Source organism: Melanotaenia boesemani, chromosome 15, assembly GCF_017639745.1.
Source record: "Melanotaenia boesemani isolate fMelBoe1 chromosome 15, fMelBoe1.pri, whole genome shotgun sequence".
NCBI lineage: Eukaryota > Metazoa > Chordata > Actinopteri > Atheriniformes > Melanotaeniidae > Melanotaenia > Melanotaenia boesemani.
In genome coordinates this window covers 1600353-1622521 of record NC_055696.1, presented here as the reverse complement: position 1 = coordinate 1622521, position 22169 = coordinate 1600353, and the positions used below count along the sequence as shown (strand labels likewise).

At 39.9% G+C, this 22169-nt stretch overlaps 1 protein-coding gene across 1 annotated transcript in view; it reads left to right on the top strand.

Moving 5' to 3' along the window:
• The first annotated feature begins 1433 nt into the window (after nucleotides 1-1433).
• Nucleotides 1434-22169, top strand: part of uvrag (UV radiation resistance associated gene) — a 93715-nt gene continuing 72979 nt past the window's right edge. Inside the window, exons 1-7 of the mRNA XM_042008702.1 lie at nucleotides 1434-1742; nucleotides 4779-4896; nucleotides 5300-5334; nucleotides 7579-7740; nucleotides 11053-11127; nucleotides 11242-11327; nucleotides 18323-18428. Of these exons, the coding sequence (XP_041864636.1) occupies nucleotides 1638-1742; nucleotides 4779-4896; nucleotides 5300-5334; nucleotides 7579-7740; nucleotides 11053-11127; nucleotides 11242-11327; nucleotides 18323-18428 (687 nt within the window). The 5' untranslated portion in view covers nucleotides 1434-1637. The remainder of the gene's footprint in view (nucleotides 1743-4778; nucleotides 4897-5299; nucleotides 5335-7578; nucleotides 7741-11052; nucleotides 11128-11241; nucleotides 11328-18322; nucleotides 18429-22169) is intronic.

The following is a 22169-nucleotide window of genomic DNA, read 5'->3' as shown; positions in this document are numbered from 1 at the left end:
CTTCACATAACCCCACCTCTAAATATGAAACATCCCTTTAATAACTTATTTTTGGGAGAATTTGTAAAGTCACAACAGGTTTGGTAAGCAAAACTAGTCCAACAGACAGCATACCCATGTACAAGCTTGCAGCCTACTTTGCACAAACTCTGAGATCATGGAGTGATGATAGAACTACACGATTAAAATGAAATACTTATACATAGATTTTTCACTATTCAATAATGAACATGTGAATGCAATTTTAAGATTGACGAGTGTAAAAGAGTATTAGTAATTCCCTCATTTCTTTTTTAAATTTAAGTACCATTATGCAGATTGATAAATTTCATCATGCTTGTCAAGTTTAAAATAAATTGGACTACTTTATATAGTGATGCTGTAATAATGGTTAATAATACATCTAATAATGCACCAGTTTTATGAAACTGAAAATGTTTTTGACCATTCAGCACAGCAAGATGTTGCTTAGAAAATAAATGTAAAGCAAAAAGAACAGAAAACTGGTCAGGGATGATATGAACCCTTTTACAAACAAACAGATCATATGTCTAAAAAGAGGAGGGGACTATTTCAAATTCACAAAACAGGCAAAAATCAGTGCTGAAGGCATAGTCCTTTCACCCGTTAGTCGCCCCTTGATGGTTGATTATTAACTTGTACTTCTATTTTCTGTTCCTTCTCTCTCTTTCTCTTTTTAAGTGATGTGTCCTTTATACATATATTGATTTGCTACATTACAGATTTGACAAAATATGATGGAAACATAGGTACCTCATCCCAAAAGATGTAAATATTTAATTGGTAAAAGATAAATAACTCTTGAAATCTATTTGATTCCAAGATTATATGGTAGCTCTACATTACCATGCAGCTTGTAAACATCAACAATACTTCATTCATATCCAGTGATAAAGCCTGAATCTAATAAAGCAACAAAAGCAGATATGCGTAGCACTTTAAGCGTCTTCCTGATAATACATCTGTACAATTATTTAAAGGTCAAAATTAAAACGAGTAAAACGTTTCCTTGACAATTGTCTTATGACCACTTTTATACAGAGAAAGCATGAGTCTACAAGCTTGTTCCAACTCTGACAGTCAAAAGCTATTGCATTAGTATTAGAGCAATGGTAATGGCTTTTCTTTTCTTTTCTTTTCTTTAGCATTATTGGAGAGTAGAGGAAAAAGCGCTGCATATACTGCGCTATGCTGTCACCTGCATGTCACGCTGTTCTATGCAACTTCCTCATATTTTGCAGATTTGACAGATTTCAACAGACACGCGCCCCTTTCTGGATGACAAACAGATAATACAACCAATAGAAACTCAGGATTTTGGAAATAAGCCCCGCCTTTACTTGATTGACGTTAGGTTGAGCCACTCACAACCCATACATGACGTACGTCCCAACCGGAGATGGATTTCCGAACTGAATGTAGCAAAATAGCCCGTACTTTGTTTACGTCCCGCTGGTTAGCTGACAGCAGTTGTAGACCTGTACTCACACTTACAGTCCTGCTTGCATGCCTCTGGCGGATGTCTGGAGCTCTGTGAACTTTCAGCTGACTGTCTCATATGCTGAGGATGGGATGTTTTGTTTAATGGAGGGGACGCGCTAGATGCCGACAGGAGGATGAACTCCATCACCGGTCGGGTTCTTGCTATACCCGCTGCCTCTGTGACCAACTCTGGAGCTTCATCCTCTCGAGCCTTGCACGTAGAGCTCACATCCCAACAGGTAAATGTAAATACCTAGAATTCAAATGGACATAATCTACATTTAAGCTAACCGAGGAAAACTTGGTCTGACTGCTTCGTTATTTTATGTTTTGGTTTCCAACGTCAGTTAAAACTGCTGCATAAAGATACAAGATAGGCCTGTCAGGCTACTAGCTAGTAAGCTAGCAACAGCTAGCTTGTGCTAGCTAGCATCCAGGAAATAAATATTCGTGTTCTCACACATTATGAGAACAGTCGTTGACTGTTATTCTTACTCTTATGCCAGGTATTGTATTTCTCTGCTTCATGTAGATATATCATAATACACTTTTTATTGTGCTCAAAGCTGATCTATTTCTGCTAATGGCAACTTAACTTGGCGTTATGTCAATTTGCAAGTGACAGCTCAGTTTAGGAAAATCAGGAGCTTGGCATGACATTACAGTACTGCCAAAAACAGCTGTTTTATTGTGATTTTAAACGTGTTTAGTCTAAATTAATTTTATTCATGTTTAGTGGGGGGAATTCACGAGAGTCCTCATAAATTTGTGTCATTCATTCATTCATTCATTCATTCGGTAACGAGAGTTGACAGTTCTCTCATGACTAATGCCCACTGAAACAGAAGTCCATAAATGTCTCGATGTAATCAAATCAAGATTTTATTTGTCTTGACAATCATTCGTTAGGCTGAGTTATACAAACGTTAGCCTACAGCCTACATCAGGAGTCAGAGTGTCTACAGCGTGTTAAGCAAACAGGAAACCTCAGTATCATTTTCTCGCTTTTCACATTGAAGTCTCTTGAACATGCAGCAGCACGTGTCAGTAACAGAGTCAGATTTAGCTGTTCATCTCTTTTTTTCATCTCTTTCAGTTTTTCCAGCTAGTTTGTCTTTCTTTATAATAGTGCACATATAGATGGTTTGGAGATAAAAACTTGCACATGAGGATTTGACTTTTGTGACAACTGAGCCATGAAATCTTCAATGACAGATGTCTCAAGAGGATGTGTTTGCAGGACTATATACTGTTTTAAACACACATTTTTTTACCCTGATACTTGTTATTTGGATTCTTATTATTTTACGCTGTTATTTTATTTTCAGTTGCCCCTCACATGATTGATCTGTGATATACAGCAAATCTAAGGCTGTGACAAGTTCATGTCTTTGCAAGTTACATGTGCAGTCATGTGATTAAGTAAGCAAAACCAATGGGAATTGCCAACTTTTTAAACACATTTGTACAAGCAAACATTTGATCCTCTACCTAACTGTGCACATTAATTAATAAAGATTGGATTAATTGTTAGTTAAAGGTTTTGACTACTCTTATTTATTCCACAAAAATGGGTTTACTCTAGCTGGAACATATCCATATAGTCAGTTCTTCTATATAAGATGCAGATATTATTAAACACTGGGTCTATCTAATTCAGTCTGTTTAAGTTTTCTGTCCCAGTGAAATTGTGTCGATTAACAACTGTTACAACACATAAGGAATCCCTCAAACATCGGCTAATGTTAAATTTAGCAAAATGTTGGACAAACTGCAGCTTTACTTTCAAGATGCTAGATTATTCTCTCGCCACCTCCACAGCGCAGCTGCAACCGGATGATGGCTCTAAGTTGCATGTATATACCAGCTTAGAGTAATTTTCATGTAAAATAAGACAAATCTTTGAGAGATAATGTTAGATTCACAGTCTGTTATAGCATAAATTGTTTAATTAAGCATCAATTTTAAATGCAGCTGGAATTTAGGGTGTTCTTGAACTGATGGTGTGTTCAGACACACTATGTAAACAGTAAAATGTCTGTTAAAGTTAATGTCTTTTGCATTTCTTTCATGCTCTTTCGCTCAGACAGATACTACATATTAAAGCAGTGTTACACTGGATAAGTTGAGACTTTAAAATGTTACAGTAATGGGAAAAAATACCATTCCATGCATTATGACTCTGTCTTAAATAAAGAGACAAAAAGTTTTGGCTAAATACTTCAGTCCGTGATGGAAGATGTTTCATAGTGGGTGTAATCTGATGGTTTTGACGGATGTAGCATATGTGTATGTAGTATGGGGTCATGCGTTACTGACATTTAGAGGCTTTGGAGCATCTAATCATTTTGTTACACTAATCCACACCATTAGATGGCAGTTTTATACAATGGATACGTGTCAGCTGATTATAAAAGCACTGTGGTGGAGATAACTGATATTTTCAGACTGCAGGCTGTTACAACAGCTCTGATGTTTTTTATCAGTAAAGTTTTGAGCTGATCCACCACATCAGATATATTTCTTTTTAATCTCTGCCTGGCCCACATGAGCCAATACAAAAATGTGCAGTGACATTTTTAAGGAAAGGGGGGTGGTTAAAAGTCCCCTTCAGAACAATTGTTTTTTTGTTTCTCAGGCACGTCGTCTTATAGGGAATCCCATGACTTAGATTTGGTCTTTGTATGGCCACAGGAGAGAGGCCGGGCTGGCCGGTCAGGAGAAAAGTTGTGTGCTGGTGATGTCTTCGCCTGAAGCGGGAAGATGCCAAATGTTCCTCTAACACCCAGAGACTGGCTTTACAGGAATAGATCTTTTTATATAGAATGAATAAAGTTTCCATTCATTTATAGCAAATGTTGGCAGGTGATTGTAGATAGTTTTAAAAAGAATTATGTTGGTATTTATTGATTAAAACCTTTTCTTGTCTTTATACGGGTAAGCTTGTACAACAAGTCACATGTTTATGAATGAAGTCCCTTGTTGACTCATCGTGAATGGTAAATTCTGTGAAAAATCATTTGTAGAGTTAAAAGTTTGAAGTTTTCTCATGTGATTGTCAGGACGGACTGTGCTGGTTAAATGGCTGCTTACCATGAAGAAGTCGTGTTATTTGAACACAAGGCAGCCTGCGTTGCCATTGTGATTGAAAGAAAAAAGCTAGTTTAGGCCTGATTTAACAAGCAAAATGAAACTAAAGACAGCCTTTTTTATGATTGTTTAATGTCTTTTCATGTTCTCTCTGTCTCTTTCTGTATTTTTCCCCTGGCAAACAGAGACGGTTGCGTCATCTCCGGAGCATCGCTGCCAGGAACATTGTCAACAGGAATGGTTCTCCTCTGCTGGACACTTACTTCACCCTCCACCTCTGTGTTGGAGATCGCATTTCCAGAGGTCATTGTTAGCAGTATTCCCACATAAACCCAACCTATAGTTGATTTATTTGGTATGAATTTGTATGAAGATTTTAGATAAACATCAAGGCAGAGATGTTAAGTACAAACACTAAAATTAAAGGAACACTCAGTTTTATTCCAGTTGTTTTACAGGCTGAAGTCACCTTTTATAAAAAAGTATTCCCAGCCTAAAGTCTGGGTCAGTTACATTGAACATGTGACTTCAAGAACTGCTGAGCCTTCTTTTTTTCTTCCTTGTTAAAGGGAAATGCATTAAGGTGTTTTTGCTGTGACTAACGCCAAGCCTTTGTGAGCTGTAACTTACGGTAGATTTACTCTTATTGATCGTGGTTGCGTGTTTCCTGCTTGGTTTTATTCAGCATTCTCTTGTTTCCTTATAGATTTTTACAAGAGTGAAGTCATTCGAGACTCACTGGTGAGTATCCTTACACAAACCTTCAAACTGCTCCCCTCTTCATTCTGTTATAGGTTCAAGAAGCTGCCATCACCTGCAGCCTGTTGGTTGGCTCTGTGTTTGTCGTTTTGTGTCGTGCGTCTGTGAAGAATGACAAGCTTCATGCATTCTCGCCAAGACTGACATTTTTTTACCTGCTGCCTATTTAAAGTCATACATTTCGTACCTCTGGACTTATTTGTGATTTCCTGTAAAATGTGCTGTTGTGTTAAATGTCAGGCTTGCTTTGACAGCAGCTGACTGATATCTGCTTCCACTACGCGCCTTTCTCTCTTGTGTAAACAACCCAGCTGTATATTACAACAGGATTTTTGGCTGTTCTCATGTTTGTTTTAATGACAGATGCAGCCCTGCATGACGTGCAGAAGCAGCCGAGGATAGAAAGCCATTACAGTCCGGCTCGCGGCTGACTCATGAGCTGACCTAAGCTGGTCTCCAGTCACACTGGGCCATTCGCTACCCTGGACAGACATGATGCGGTCCAGGAGTAATGAGACCTGGTATCTACCAGTCCAAACTCCTCCTTAGGGATTGAACTTTGAGTTTAGAATCGTTGTCAACTCCACATAAATGATGAAAAGAAAATGATTCTGATCAATAACAATGTCCAGCTAATGGATGCTAGAACTACAGATCTGGGGCCTCATTTATAAAGCTTAGGTACCGGCGTATGCCACATATCAGTCAACTTTTGGGATTTATAAAAACCAAACTTGACGGGAGAATGTTCCTACCTCCACGGCGTATGCACAAAGTCTGGGAAAACGGGAAACAACGACACCAACGGTCCAGAATAAAATCAAAGAAATGATGAGGTGGAGGTTCTGCTGCCATCATTTAATCTGAGATCCAGCAGAGTGGGACAGACTGGAGGTCTAGAAGTGAAGCAACGCTTGTGAAACACACAAGAGGTGGATTTCATTCATTTATTTATTTATTCTTACACAATCCTTTTGTAATTGTTGTCCCAATTTCTCCATTTCCTGCAACTTCTTGACATCACTTAATATAAAACTCTGTAAATGTTTACGTTAAGTCAACCAAGAATGCAATAAAAGAAACACTGACCGCTGTATCGTGATGCTTTTTAATGTAATGCTGCCACTTTCCCCGGAAACAGATGCACCAGGTGAATAAATGAGTGATGCATAGATCCAGTATCTGGCTCCTGAATGAGTGTTTCCTCTACAGGGCGGCGCCCTGCCTGACTTTAGGCTTTTCCATTAGCACGGGTTTATATTTTATTGTTTCATTAAAGAACTGAACAATATGATGTTACTTATCTTACTTACACCTCAGGTCATTTCCCCTCTGCGCTCTGCTCGTGCACGGCTCAAAGTGCATGCAGACAGCACGATACAAATTAAGGCCCGTGCCCATGTTCGGGCTTCCCAGTACAGACTTCAGAGCTTGTGCCATTGTCTTGTTTCCCAGTGAAATGAAGCCACGCTCTGTTCTGGCAACAAACGAACCTGCGTGCCCGACAGGTTATCAGCAGTCAGAGAGCAGGCCAGCACCCGTTAGCACTGATAGAAGTATTGATAAGCCCAGTGGTGCACGATTCTGATGCTTTGCTAAATTTGGAACCAGTTTTCGATTCCTATCTCTACTTCTTCTGTTGAGTTTATGTGTTTGCGACATTTTTTTCCTGTTTTCTGTCTCTCTCCCCTCATGGTTCACTTTCCTCTTAGCCTTCCTGTTTTCATCTAACTGCCTTTCTAGTTTTTTTCTCCCATCCTCATTCCAACGACTTTGTAAAACTAGTTTGGACATTTTTTCATTGCCTATCCTTGGAAGCAGGAGATTTTTACCCCTGATGGAGAAAAATCACACGTAATGGACTGATTTACATGAGCCCAGTTCTTTGCTGTTAGGCTAGTAATCATGTCGGTATCCTGGACGTTCAGGTACAGAATACAAACAGAAATAGAGATCAGACTTTAAGGTTATGATTCACTTACTAAACTACTTTTACTTGGCTGTGGAAAGGGATTCATTGTGATTTTATCTTGGTAACACGCATATTTGCTGTCAAATTTACCGTGTATAGAATTCATTCGTGTAACAAAGCTGCTGCATACATGTTGGCTCTGTGTTTTGATCAGGACAAAATAAATGAAAAATCATTTTTTACTTTGTGTTGATCAGCGCTCATTCAGATTCATGCACTGACTCTGTTTCCTCTCGTTTATGTGTGTTTGCCAGAATCCAACTTGGAGGAGCCTGGACTTTGGCATGCTCCCAGACCTTCTGGACACTTCAGTGTCTTGCTTCGTGGTGAGAATCTGGGGGGGCCAGGAAGAGCAATACCAGCTCCTCATTGAGTGGAAAGTCAGTCTGGATGGCCTCAGATACACAGGACAGCAGGTCAGCACCCACTCACTGCTTTCACCACATTTTGAGATGGTTCTATAAGTTTTATTAGAAACAAATAAAATAAAAAATCCAGTCAGTATTATTATAGGCTGCTGGAGTTCTCTGAGTGATGGACTTCACTAATGAAAACAATATTTGTCATCGGTTGGTGGTTTCCACTGACAGCTGTCTGACGCCCCAATTTTTTGGCTCAGTGGGTAGAGCGGTAGTGCTGCAGCCCAAGGGTTGCCGGTTCGATCCCGATCCGGAGAGCTCATGTCGAGGTGTCCCTGAGCAAGACACCGAACCCCTAATTGCTCCTGATGGGTTGCGGTTGAACGCCTTACATGGCAGCTTCCGCCATCAGTGTGTGAATGTGTGTGTGAATGGGTGTGTGAATGTGTGAAGGTGATGTATGATGTAAAGCGTTATTTAAGTACAGACCATTTACCATTTGACAGCTGTCTTGTTCGAGCCATGTGTCCTGTCTTATCAGCTCCGTGAGCTCCGTAAGACACGGTTGTGTATTAAAATGATTCAGATGTTTTAGAAATGCAATTCCACCTTTTTCCTCACATTTGGGTGGTTTGGTAATTTTTTTTCTTTACTTGATCTGAAATGAAAAATTTCAGGTATATTTTATGAAGCCAGATGGTTCTGTGTCATATATGTGTTTTGTTTTCATATATTTTGAAAGTAAATTAGTAATAAAATTATAATGGAATCAACAATTTTAGAAAGCCGTCCAGTTTTGAGCAGAAATGCATTAATCATTACTAAATGTACATTTGTCCATGTTGAAGAAAAATGGTCCAGGTTATCATATAATTTAAGGTTAGCACAGAAAATACTTCTTATCTGGTTATTAATTAGCAACATACATGCAGCAGACAACACCTTTACTTTTGTGTGGAGAGATAAATGGTTTGTCTGGCAGTCTTCTAGGTTATTATTTGGGAGGATTAAAATACCTTCTCAACTGCAGCAATTTTAGAGTCAGTACCACAGATTGATTAGTTATACTTTCCTAACCACTGACCTTTGGAGATTTTCCTCATCTGGCACCAAAACCTTCATTCCAGGCAGCATGGAATCATCTCCTGCTCATTTTCCAGTTTCCTGGGAATACGCCATTTAGGTATGAATATGACATGATGAATATGTTAGTTACCCTGGATGCAAATCATACAGTTGGTAAAATAACTGTGTGGCTGCTCTGCTGTAAAGGAGCTGTTGTCCTTTGGTGGGCTGGAGGGAAACAACATTCAGTCTGACAGCTAAAAGTCTGTTTTCCTCTGAGGCCTGAAGGTGGGCCACCCTCCGACTCAGTGGCAAAGAACCTGACTGGATGTTGACAGCTTTTTCCAGGTGGGAACAGTTTGTATGCAGCCCTGCCCTCTTGGGGGGGCTTCAGTTGCACTCCAGGCAAAAATACTAGTCAAGTCTGACTTCAGATCCACATTGTTGTCTCAGGATGATGCTGCGCAGCACCTTGTTCTGCTTCTTCCTTGGTTAAGTTAAATTTTTGGATGTCATTTAGGAAATTCCCAAACAGGCTCTGCACACCGAGTCTGATCCAACGCTGATCAATCCTGGTTATCCAGGAATGCATCTTAAAGTTAGCATCCTGAGAAAACACTCGGCCCTCAGGCTCTCCTGGATTAGATATCCGGGTCAGATGGGACGTGCTGCAGGCTGGTCCTGCAGAGAAACACGAGACGTATACAGAATAAATCCACAGAAAGAGGACAATGCCGCATGCCTTATCAAAACTCTTAGACCAAAAGGAAATTAATATGTGAAATGCACATTTTATGGTTCCATGTACCAAACAGTCATTTAGGCCATGAACTAGATTTTTAAATTCACGAGGCCTCCTTTGTGCATTTAAACATGCAATTTCATAATTAAAGTATTATTCTGATGAAGTTTCATGGTTCTTCCTTCAACTATTTTCTAATTTTCTGTCAAAACAGAACATTTTGATTAAAAATGGTCCCTTTTAGGATAACAGGTAAATGTTTTATGTGGAGTTCAACTTAATTTTGACCCCAAAACTGATTTTCTCATAAGGAATTTCATTAAACATGTTTTCGTTTTATCTTTGCATTAACTTGTTAATTCTGAGAGCTCTAATAAAAATGCCAACTTTAATGGATAAATGTAGGCTTTTTTTATTTAATTTTTTACAATGATCAAGCTTGGGAAGGGATGGTCTAGAAAACAGTTTTAAAATAGGATTTTTTTAAATCCTAAATCTGGGATTACTTTTTGAATCTGTCCTTTCTAAATGGTGTTGGGCCCAGATAGGGTAGCAATGTTTCTCGATCTTCTAACTATTTTTTTTCTTTGCATGGTGCTTTATGAACCTTTTCAACATTTAACATTTGTGGAAATGATGATTAACTGTGCTCAGAATAGTTTTCTGAAGTATTTTAGAGCCCACGCAGAATGGTGTCTGTTTTTAATGCAAGCTGCCTGTGGGTCTGTATTATTTTCAGAAATATATTGAGGGATTTTTAATCTTCAAAGACAAAGTATTAAACACGGAGAGTCCATTAAATATGAGGTCTAAAAGATTTACAAACTTTTTTTTTGTTTTTATTTACATTTTGCAGTGGCTCAGCTTTTTGGAAATGTTCCTCCTTCCTTTACAGTAAATCTTACATTCCTTTAAGATTTTTTTTCAATAAAGTAAATCCTACATAGTAGTAAATCGTACATTCCTTTCTTATTTTACGCTGCAGTAAATCCTACCTTCCTACATGGGAAAATGATCATGTCACAGGCCAAAGGTTCAGTTCCCTGTTAGGCATGAAGTTTTCATTCATTATTTCGCCGTATAAAACGTTTCTCTGTGTAGTGCAGACACAGTGCTTTGCAGTGATTCTTAATGGTTTCTTAAAAATGATTTAAAGTCAAGAAAAGTCTTTGTCTATTGTTTTCTGCATATATATTTCAAGTTATCACTAACTAGATGTCAATACTTCTCAGTGTGATGAAGTTTGAAAGCATTAGATGCTGTTTTTAGTTACTGCATACGGTAGATATTAAGAATAAAAAAAAAATACCTACTGAAGTCAGCAGTCTGTTTAAAAATCATATTATTGCAACTTAAGTTTGGCTCAGTTCCGGTTTGTGCATTGAAGCGAAGTGAAATCACTCCTAAATCACAGAGAAACTCGATGCTATCACCATCCCTCACAGTGAGATGGCATTCAAAGCTCATAAACAAACAGCACAGTCTCATGCACATCCAGATGTGCTGCTCTTTGTTCTCTTTGTCCTTACATTCAGCCTCTACCCCTTCGCTTTTGTCTGCAGATTCGATCCAGAAATCCAAATGAGATCATATTTGGATTGAATGATGGCTACTATGCAGCTGACTTCGATCATAAGGTAGAGCTGTTAGTCTGTTTTCCAAAGCTTTTTCACAATAATGGTCCTAATCTCGTCGACTCTTTGGACACCACTTGGCTTCTGCAGTGAAACAATGACATGTGGTCTTTGCAGGATCAGTCGGAGCGGAAGAATCACAGTCTGCTTCAGGTCGACCAGAGTTCAGTCAGGAACTCCTACAGCGTTTTCTCTTTGCTCAGGTAAGATTCATGCCATCCTGCAGTAATGCATGCTATTTCATTAAATTAAAAGTCTCTGATTTATTGCAGGCGGTGGGTTTTCACTATTTCCAAAAGGTTTTTTACAATTTATGACTTCATGTAAATGTATATCTTTGCCTTTTATAGTTATATTTCTGTACTTTTCATCCATTTTTTCAAGCGACCAGACTTTGTGCCTTTAAGTCGGTTTGTCTTGGTCATATGTCGTCCAGCAGATGGTGCCATATGAAAGGCCACTTCATAGAGCCATTTTCAGGCCAGCTCGGCTGGCCTTCCATCTTAGTGTGAACTCACAAAGTGTGCAGTTTACTGAGTGCTTCTTGGACTGAATGGAGGAAATGTCAAACACATTTTAACTGCTTTATCAATAAGGCCAATGTCAAACTTTGGATTGGAAGCAGAGGGAAATTGCTTGGTGATGTAAATGGGAAAAAGATGTAAATGGGAAGAAGAGATACCAGTTTACACCACAAGAGGGCAGCAGATATTTACAGAGTTGGTTGCTTGTCAGAAAGGCAGCCCTGCTTCAGCAGTTAAGAGCATGAGACATAAGACGTCTGCCGGCATCTGTTGACAAACACTAGTTTGTTGTTCTGCATATATATTTAAAATGCGGCAGAGTGGAAACACCACTTTCAGAATCACCAGGTCTTCCCCCAAGGGTAACCCTCTGTTAGCTGAAGCCTTATCACATATAAACATAATTACACCCAGTTTTACCTAAATACAGTTTTATCAGGAAGCTCCAATTTAGAAACTTCCAAAAGAAGATGAGGATCCTGTCATTAGGAACACTGAAAGCTTCCACTGATATTTTAGGCCAGATATGCATCATAAGACTTTACAGTATCAAGAAAAGAGCAGTTATGCCAAAGCTGGCTGAACTGTAACAGCACCCTCCCCCTTTTTCTAGAAGTGGTCATGGATTATGTTTATATGAGGGGAGACTGTTGCCTCCCTAGCAGCTCGCAGGAGAAAAAGCACAATTTGAGCCATAACTTTTATGACCTCTGCTCTTACATTTTCTATTATTGCAGCCATCCTTCACATCCTCTTCACTCTATCCACACCCTGTGGGACTCTGAGGAGTTTAACACGCGCACACTGCTGTGCCTGCAGCTCTTCACCCCTGTCAGAGTTTTTACTTGGCTTGGTGCACTCATGCTCACATAGTTTATGATTATGTACAGTAGAATGATTAATTACATATTGTACACTCCAGCAGGGATTAGACTATACCCAACACCCCCCGGTACATAACCGCATGTACTTAGTTTCTGACCCTCTGAGCTCTGCATTCTTCAAAGAGCATTAACTTTCTGAAGCATTCCAGTGGAGCGCTGCTCGAGGGTAAATACACTTCTTATAGTAAATTGCACTTGTGGCACTGCACCGTTCCTTGAAGTGGGATGAAATTGCCTTATTTATGATGTAGATGTCTTTTTTTCCCTTGAGACCGGTGATGCACGTCCATAGGGGACGGCCACAGTGTCAGACACCCGCCCAACTCTCCCACTAAGTGCAAAACATCTTGCTTTGTGAAGCGATTCAGTGGAGAAAGATGTGAGCCTCTTCACTAAAGAACACACCAATCTTGAAAAATGACGGTAATTTGTCAGCTGATTCGGTCTGCTTTTCAGCACCGATCCACTTGATGACACCCTTAGCTTGTGTAACATCATGATGTGGGCTCGAAAACACAACATGTCTCAGATGGCGAGATGAAGAGAGAGCGTACAGATCATCAATCAGAAAGCTAAGGTAGAGGGCAAGCCACATCCTACACAGAGAGGCCCCTGTGTGGGTAGCATGAAAAGGCTAGGCAGACAGTGAGGAAGATGAGCCAGCTGCTCGACAAAGCTGCTCTTTTTTGTTTGTTTTCTTTGCAGCTTTACAGTGCAGAGTTTGATGTGTGAACAGTAAAAGAGGAAGGATGACCTGGGAGGGCTGGCGGCAGCTAGTAGCCCACGTCATCTAGCGGCATAATGGGCTCGCTGGAGGAGGCAGACGAGGTGACGGAGTGGTGTACAGTTTCAATTCATAACTGTCCAAAGTCATCTTTCATGGCGTAATGCTTAAATGGCAGACTGAAGTGGTGTTTGAGTGGAAATACTTGGCTGATACTTACATCCTTCTGCATGTTAAGAGTTAAACACTTACTCGCCGACACTGAGTTCTCTTCACATAACAAACCCTTTGTGTATGCTGAATATTAAAGCAGTGGCCTTGGTGACACATGGTAAACATCATTCTCGGGGGCACAACTTTCACGGTTCAGTGCAGTGTCTCAAACTCCTGAAGCCTTTAGGGGAAACCTTTTTTTATTTTTCCTTTCTTCTGTGATGAGACCCATATGCAGCCTGATTTGCTTGTGTATGCTCCTCTGTGAAGTATGCCTGTACGTACAGTATGTGTCAACAGAAGCTGCACGTCGTGAAGGCAGAACTCTATGGGAGGTCTTGCACCTCCTGGGACTGTTGAAGGGATAATGCTTTCCTGTAGACAGCCCTTGAGGTCTTTTCGCCTGCTGGTTGGATGCTATGAGCTGTACAGTGTTGGGGTCTTGCTTTTAACAGGAATCTGGAATATGGGTGACCCTGCGATCTTGACCTCATTACAGATTGAAACTTGGCTGCATGAGGTTAAAATTGCTGTGAAGTTGTAGAACTCCTGATTCATTTCACACCTATGAAGATAACTTTTCTTTTATTGTTACTACTGGTCAAACTATGGCTTCATATTTTATTTTTCCCTCTGTCTCTAGTGGTAGAGCTGCTGTGGTGAATGCTAGCAGTCACAAATACTTGTGTTTTGGGGCTTTGCGTTCACACACACATAGAAAAAATTGTTTGCCTAAAAGCCCTTTTCTTCTTCTTCTTCTTCTTCTTCTTCTTCTTCTTCTTCTTCTTCTTCTTCTTCTACTTATTATTATTGTTATTATTATTATTATTGTCAAGTTTGTATTTTTAGTCTTATTGGCAGCCACAGTAACCTTGACAAACAATTTGACATTTTAGTGTAAGACAAGAACGGGGAGCGTGGACTCATCACTCCTCCCAACTTCTACAATTATCTATAATCATCTAACTGCATGACCCCTTTCTGACCCTTTCAAGACTAAACATATCTTTTCTGAGATCTCTTCAGCTTGTCTGAATCTTTGCTGTAGTTTTCATGTAAACATGGCTTATAGCAAGTTAGCAGATCTCCACAAAAAGATCAGCCTGGAGCGGCAAGAAATGCACATGCAGGCTTGCCAAAGTACCTCACTCCAGTAATCTTATCTTCCATTCCCAGTACGTGGAGACAATGGTGAGGTGAGGTAAAAAGCAAGTGGTTAAATGGGTTGACATTCTTCTGCAATGAGCTTATAGGGAGAATTTCAACGTGTTGTTTGTTGTGGTTGTCTGTTGTGTTACCGGAAGAGGTGTTAAGGGGCATATTATTCTTCCTCTGCTGTTTTGAATTGGTTAGTTAGCTGCCCTGTTCACCCACTGCTGTTTGGATAATAGATTTTGAAATGAAATTAGTGAAGACATTAGTCATCGCATCTGGATCATTTGAGAAAAACATTGAATGTGGTTCACTATAGCAAAATATACATGTCCATATGTACGTATGATTAATGTTCAAACTGTGTCAACGTGAAACCTTATAGCTTCCTGTTGTTTTGTTTTCTGAATCAACCTTTTTGTTCTAGGATTTAAACTTGTACCCGTCCTTGCACATTAATGTAAAGATGAGATTTCAGGTGGAACATTACTGTACTTGTTCAGTCTGTGGAAGTTCTGTTGTTCATCTCCACAGTTTATTCTCCAGATGTTTATGGATTCCTCAAGTTACGAACAGAGCAGTTAACCGTGAGGTAGCTGCACGATATATTGTTACATAGACACCTGCAATATTTCAAAGATATTTTGACTTGAAATAAAACAGATACGTGCACATTAATGACGGCCGCGTTCCAATTAGTAAGTTCTGCTTTTTTCTCTACAACTACCCCCCATGAACTGGTGCAGAAGTGGAACACAGCCCACAGCATACACTCCATATTACAGCACACATCCAAGCATTTGATGATGATGATGATGTTGTAATTGTTGCAATATTCAACAGTGTCACTTATTAGGTTTCATTTATTTATTACGGCTGCAGTGTGAAGCTAAAGAAAGTTCTCCTAAAATGGATGTCAGGCTGTTCTCCAAGTTTTCAAGTGTTCAGCGACTTTGAGTTTATAAACTATACACTTAGACTAATATTTCATTTTTTTTAATATGAAGTCATAATTGATAGAAGCAGTTCCACTTTTACATGTTGTGCTGCAACTTATTTTCTTTAATAGTTTTATTTACCTAATTTTATTTTTTGTTTGGTTTATAGAAAAAATAGAGAATTTCCAAATGATTTCATTAAAAAAAACAGTTTAGCTCTATTTGTTGTAAAATTTAAAGTATAATTATATTTTCTACGTTTTTCATATGTTTTTATTAGGAACTAACTGATGGAACTATTAGGAACTATTTTCCTCTAGAAATGGAGTGAAGATTAATTCTAAATTAAACAAAAATCTTTGGAGAGGCACACGTGCTTCATTTCATTAGACAAGTTATTTAGTAAAGTGAACCGATATCCCACCACTGACACTGATAAATATAACAGCAACGTAAAGCCGTACGATGGCCCAGACCTTCACGTTTTCTCACAGGACAAACTTCATCCCTCACATCTTTTCTCTGGCCTATCTCTGTGAGCCAGAAGATACATCTGTATTTACTGATTTCTTTTCTGTCCTGATTTGATGCAGATGCAAACCAGACACATGAACCACAGCAAATATTTAGATTAAGGTAATCAGTTGAGGTCAATTAACATAAAACAAATGCAGTTGGTTGGAGAGGTAGTCAAGTCTTTGCTCATCAGTTTTTTTTCCAGTTTTCAGCTTCTTAGTTGCTTACTGTTTCATTATCTACAAAACTCAGATGTTACTGTTTGTAAAAGAGTCTAAGAATTTTTAGGAAGATATGTTATCAAAAAAAAATCTGGAAGTCTTAGAAGCATAACTTGATCTGACACCCCTGTAGAAACTAGGTCTGTGGTGGAAGATCCAAATGTTATTGTTCGTTTGATGTTTATCAGGATCACTGCACAGCGTCCGCCATAACTTCCTGAAATCGATGTAAAGAGTTGTAATACGCCTCTCATGCCAAGGAAAGGGGAAGTTGTCAAGGCCAGTGAATTGATCTCTTCTGGACAGCTGCCCCGTCATGTCCAGCTGTGGGATGTGCATGGGAATACTCCTGCTTCTTGCCGCTCTGCAGGTTGTAGTGATGGGCGGGCATTAGGCTAAGGCCCAGGGTGTGGTAAGGGGGCAGACATGCGTGAAAAGCAGGGAGAAGATAACCACTTTAACCTCGGGCGAAAGGACATATCAGATTCTCCCATCACCCAAACAGATGAAGCTGTCAAAACAGATTTGCCCTGATGTTCTAAAGGACTATCTCTAAATGCTATCACTGTCACCTCAGACAGATTAACAAATGTGGGTAGAAAACATGAAATGATTCTCCTGTCTTTCTACTCCAGCTCAGTTTATATCGTCATGAAACCTTTTTTTCTTTCCCAAGGTTGACTGCCAGAAAAAGGCTGCAATATCTAGGTGACTAAATGGGTTTCATTAGAAATAAACCCTTGTGTCAAGCCTTTTGACACAAGCAGTTTCTTGGAGACTAAAAGGAAGCACACAGCTGGAGAAAACCCTATTCAGATCACCGTTAAGGCCCAAACCACAATGTCGGTGTCCAATTTCTGCTCTTTTCTTCTGAACTTTTCCAGAAGTGAATCAACATCATCAACCATGAAAGGGTATAAACTACAGTACGCTTTCGTGTGCATAACCTCTTCTCATGTCTCATGCCGTTTAAATGGGATAAAATACCTTTAAAGCAAACTCTTTCCTTGACTTCCTCTGGAAAGAAGCGTTCATCAACAGCAAGATAAGCCAAGAAGATGTTTATTGGTGTTTTTACACTGTTGTTGCATCCTGAAGCTTTTGAGCCAGCGGACTGATGCCGTTGTGTTATCATGGTGGTATGAGTGCAAGTATGAAGGGAAAGGAAAGAGGACATGGAAGGAACTTTGCAGCCATTGTGAATGGAACTGAGATGACTATCTGACCTCCTTTTCTTCAAGTCCCACCATGTAGGATTGTTGTCCGTTGATGAGTCCCGTGGGCTGTGCTGAGGTGGTTTTGTCTGTCTTTCGATGAGCTCTGGACTTGGAGCAAACATTCTGGGAAGTTAACTGCTCCAGTGATTGATGGTCTAAATAATGCATTTGCTTGTCTTTTGTATACTAATGTTGCTGTTCTCTGTTTCAGTGATGACAATGACTTGGAATTTGGAAATAGGCCTCCATCATTGTGGCTTTGGTCAATTAGTGGCTCCTTTGTTGTCTTGGTTGTCTTTTTGTTTGTGGGACTGATGGGTTCAGGTCTGTTGGGACAGTGTTTGATCTTGTATTGAACTGCAGTTAAGTCATTAGACAACAGTAGAGATTGAACTGCTCTTGTCATTTGTGCTATATTAGAGCTTGATCTATCTGTTCTCAGCTGCTGACCTTTAACATTTGGACTGTTCACACAGTTGTTTTTTGCCCATTATTTGATGTCAGAAGAACCCGTCATTAAATTCTCTGGTAAAAACAAATAAAAGAGAGAGAGAGATAATAAACACACTAAGGAATGACTATCCCCCAAGTGTAAACAGTCATATCATAATTCATCTTGCCATGTAAACATTAGCAGTAAACAATCAAGCTGAGCAGAATGAGTTGCTGCCATACTCATAACTAAGTTTTTATACAACTAATCAATTTAATGATCTCTTGGAAATGCAGTTTTATCTCTGTGTTGTGCTTGTGGTCCAGTGTGAACTATTAAAATGATGTTTTGTGTTGTCATCCTCCCTCCCCCGCAGGCTTCACACAGCCCAAAGAGCAATCAAGCAGACGCAAGTGACGGTCCAGAGGATTGGGAAGGAAATTGAGGAGAAACTAAGGACGACAGCAAGCTGCACCGAGCGGGTGAGGACGGCTGCCCGTCACATGTTCCAGCTGCTTGTTGGATCTTGTGAATTTTGTGTTATGAGAAAACATGTACAGATAATAAAGTTTTTGACGTGTTTTCTAAGAACACTACCGAACACTGTGGAGCAGCAGCTGCTTTGCTAGTTTCCCTCACTAATAATGAGCAGTAGACCGTAACTGCTTATTAATACTTAGCAGGTTTTAACACCTAAATCCACATATGAAATTTTACCTTAAGCACTTGGAGATGTCTTTTTAGCCTTTTGAGCAGCATTTACGTTATGTTTGCTTTAACAGCCCAGCTGGTCGCCTCAGCGATATTTGCTTATTTTCAGTAGCTGTCGGCGTTTTTCTTTCATCAGCTGATGGTATCCTGCAACAGTGGAAAGCTGCGATTAATTTTGTGGCTTCGGAAAATATTAAAACATAACATGCTTTATGAAAAATGTTTTTTAAGAGCACAGTTAACACCACAGACCTGTAATTTGCTGTGATCAGTGATAACAAGCCTACTGGTTTGGCCCCTAAAAAATAAGCATCAGCAGACTGTATTGTTCACAGTACTTAGAAGGATTTTTAAGCCTTTACTGCTCATAGTCCAAGATGTAATTGTGTCGTAAAGCAGTTTGAGATATCATTTTAGCCCGCAGGCAGCTACTGAATGTTTTCTTGGCTCACCTGAAAAGTAAAGAGAGAGCAATATCCCACTGCCTGAGTGATAATGCTTTGGCCAAAATCCCCTGTTTATGTTTCCACCTCCTGTCATATCCTCAACTGGGATCCACAGCAAAAGCAAGAAAGCATATTTAACATTTTTGGAATTGGCAGCCACACAGCTGTGAAAACGCAGCGCTGATCCCCGGTTTGACTTTGTGTTTATTGTAAACATTCGCTTCAAAAGCTTCCCCCCATGTTCTGCTGTTATAAAAGTCCTGAGGCAGTGACACTTAGCTGTTTTTATCCTCCAGGTAGACTTGCCCTTAGAAAAATCTTTTTGGGGTGTGGTCATTGCAATATATACCTTACATGGTAAAATTCTGGATGGTTGTGTTTTTTGTGTCCTATAAAAACGTCTGAAATCTTCGAGAGTGTATGCACTGTTGCACAGAAACTAAATTTATAGGTTTTCATCGCCTCTTTAGTTAGCCTCTTTAGACAGCTGTTACAGCTGTTGCTATCCTTCATGATCTCTATCAGCTTTTGATATGCTTATTTTTCTTTTTTTGTTCCTTTCTCCAGACCTTCACCCTACCTATTAAAGCTGCTCCACTAGCTTTAGCCTTCCCACAAAAAAGAGGCTCCATTCTTTTAGCTACAAAGGATCCCTTTCAAAAACTCTTCGGATATTTCTCCCTCACTGAAACATTCCCTAAAACCCTTTTTCAGGGCTCGAATCAGCTAATAAATCACATAATCCTCGTCTTCTACCTTTCTGTAAAAGCCCTTGCAACGTGAAGTGAGTGGAGCATTGTGAGGCTCTTCTGAGGGTTTCCGCCTTTTGAGAGCTCTGTAGTATCCTTATGTGCACATCATAGTGAGCCTGGATCAAAGGGGGGCAAAGTGGAGGCCGCCAACCCCAGCACATGGCCCTTTCACCCTCTCACCCACTCTCTGTCATTAATCTGCTGGGTTATAACATGCTCTCAGCCCCCCATCATGCCTGCTGCTTATTTACTCAGCTGACCCACTGCTGTTTGATGTTCAGTCGAGTCAGACAGACCCTGGTGGTGGGTTACAGTCTCTCTCCTTCAAACACACACACACACACACACATATGGCTGTGACCCACTTGTCAACTTTGCCGCTGAGTGAAAGTGTAGGAGGTTCAAGGTTCGTGCCAAAGCCAGCAGTGGTTAACATGCAAGTATCAGGGTGCGACACACTGGGGATGGAGGCTCTATCAGTTCTCTCTCTGCAGCAGATTCTCTGTTCTCTCCTCAAAGCCCTCAGAAATATTCAAGATGAGGCATATCTGCCTTTCTTCAGATCCAGGCTACGATCGCTATCTAAGAGCATGCAAATATGTGTGTGTGTGTGTGTGTGTGAGGGAAGTCATGGTCCCTGGTCACACGATGAATCACAATCTCACTCCCTGCCAGCGCGTTATTATCCATCTCATTCTCCTTTGTAACTCCATGTTTTTGTCTTCCAGCTTGTATTACACAAACATTTTTTACAATCAGTCTAACTTTGTATTAAATCTGTATTTGCATCTTTTAAAATTATTTGTTCATCCCAATGAAATATTTGTCATTGTGTGGTTCTGTTTACCAGAAATTGCTCCACATCCCTGCACCATTTTTCATAAGATAGTTCGCCTCCTCCAGGACCCCCTAGATAGAGACAGAGACATGTAGCCTGATGAAGGCTTACCCCATAGAGAGGACAAGATGTTGACCAGTGACTTTGCTTCCTCTGCTGGTCAGGCAAAGTGTGAGAGATTGGAGAGATGAGTTTTGAGCACATTCACAGAGTTGATAGGTTGTGCTGTGATGTCATTCATTTGAGAACATGAGTACATTTCTATGTGCGCTAGGTTTCAGTGAAGTGTCTTTCTACAGCTACACCCACCTTCTTGTGGTCATTTAGCTCCCATTCTCTCAGCTAATCCACAAAATCAAACCACAAGCTGTTGTCTCCAAATTTTCCAGCAGGCATATTTTCAACTTCCTCTGCTGCCACTCAAAAACACATTCCTTACTGTGATAACACACTGATAATGTCACCGTCTGCATCAGTTTAAAAACGCCTTGTGTTTACACCTGCCCAATTTGACGTCTTGTCAGGTTAAAGGTAGGGGCGGCTGTTTCTCCTGTTTTCAGTTTACACCAAGATAATGGTCTCTGTGGCTTCATATTTACGGGAATAATGCCACAATACTAAAACAATACTACATTAGACAGAATTCATAGTCCTCATACTGAAGTATTTAACTATTTCAATGCCAGGACACAGAAAATGAAATATTAGATATTAATATAAAAAGCTATCTAATTTGTCAAGACAAATGAGAAGATCTGGGTTGGCTTTATTTTCAAGTGGTGTTCAGTAGAATCTAAACAGTAGAATTGAAGAAACGTCTGGTGGCTTGTTTTAGCAGAGGAGCTGTTTAATAATTTTATTCTTCAGTAATGGATTAAAAAGAAATGAAATGAGTACTTTGTGCATGATTGAAAGCAGAACTTGCAGGACTTGTAATCGTACATCACATTAGCGTTGTTTACTGGGTTCAGTATGAAATCTGACAAAAATGATCATCACATTTTAAAATATACTTCACGATGTCCAAATCCAGCTTTGACCCAGAAATACATGTGCTCCCGTCTTATCGGATCAGCTGTTTGGATGTCAAAAGCCGGAACTTCACACCACTTAACTTGCACCCAGCCGTTCCCATGACTGGGATTTATTACTGAAGAGTCCCCCCCCCCCATAACATTGATCTCAGGGCTCACAGAGATGTTTTCAATAGTCAGATCGTTCTCTTTCCGTCTTGTCATTAGTTGTTGACGTTGGATTCTGTGTTATTAACTGCAAGCATTTTCTCAGTGGATTTGTATTAAATCAATGAGACGTGGGATCAGCCTGCAAAAACAAAGCGTGTTTCTCAAAACTCTGGTAGGAATCTTGGGGTGTACACAAAATGTAATAAACTCTGAATCTTGCTGTGACCACATGCTGAATATTTTCTCTTATCCTCTTTCTCTGTTTCCTCATTTTTTTCTCTTTTGTTCGGTG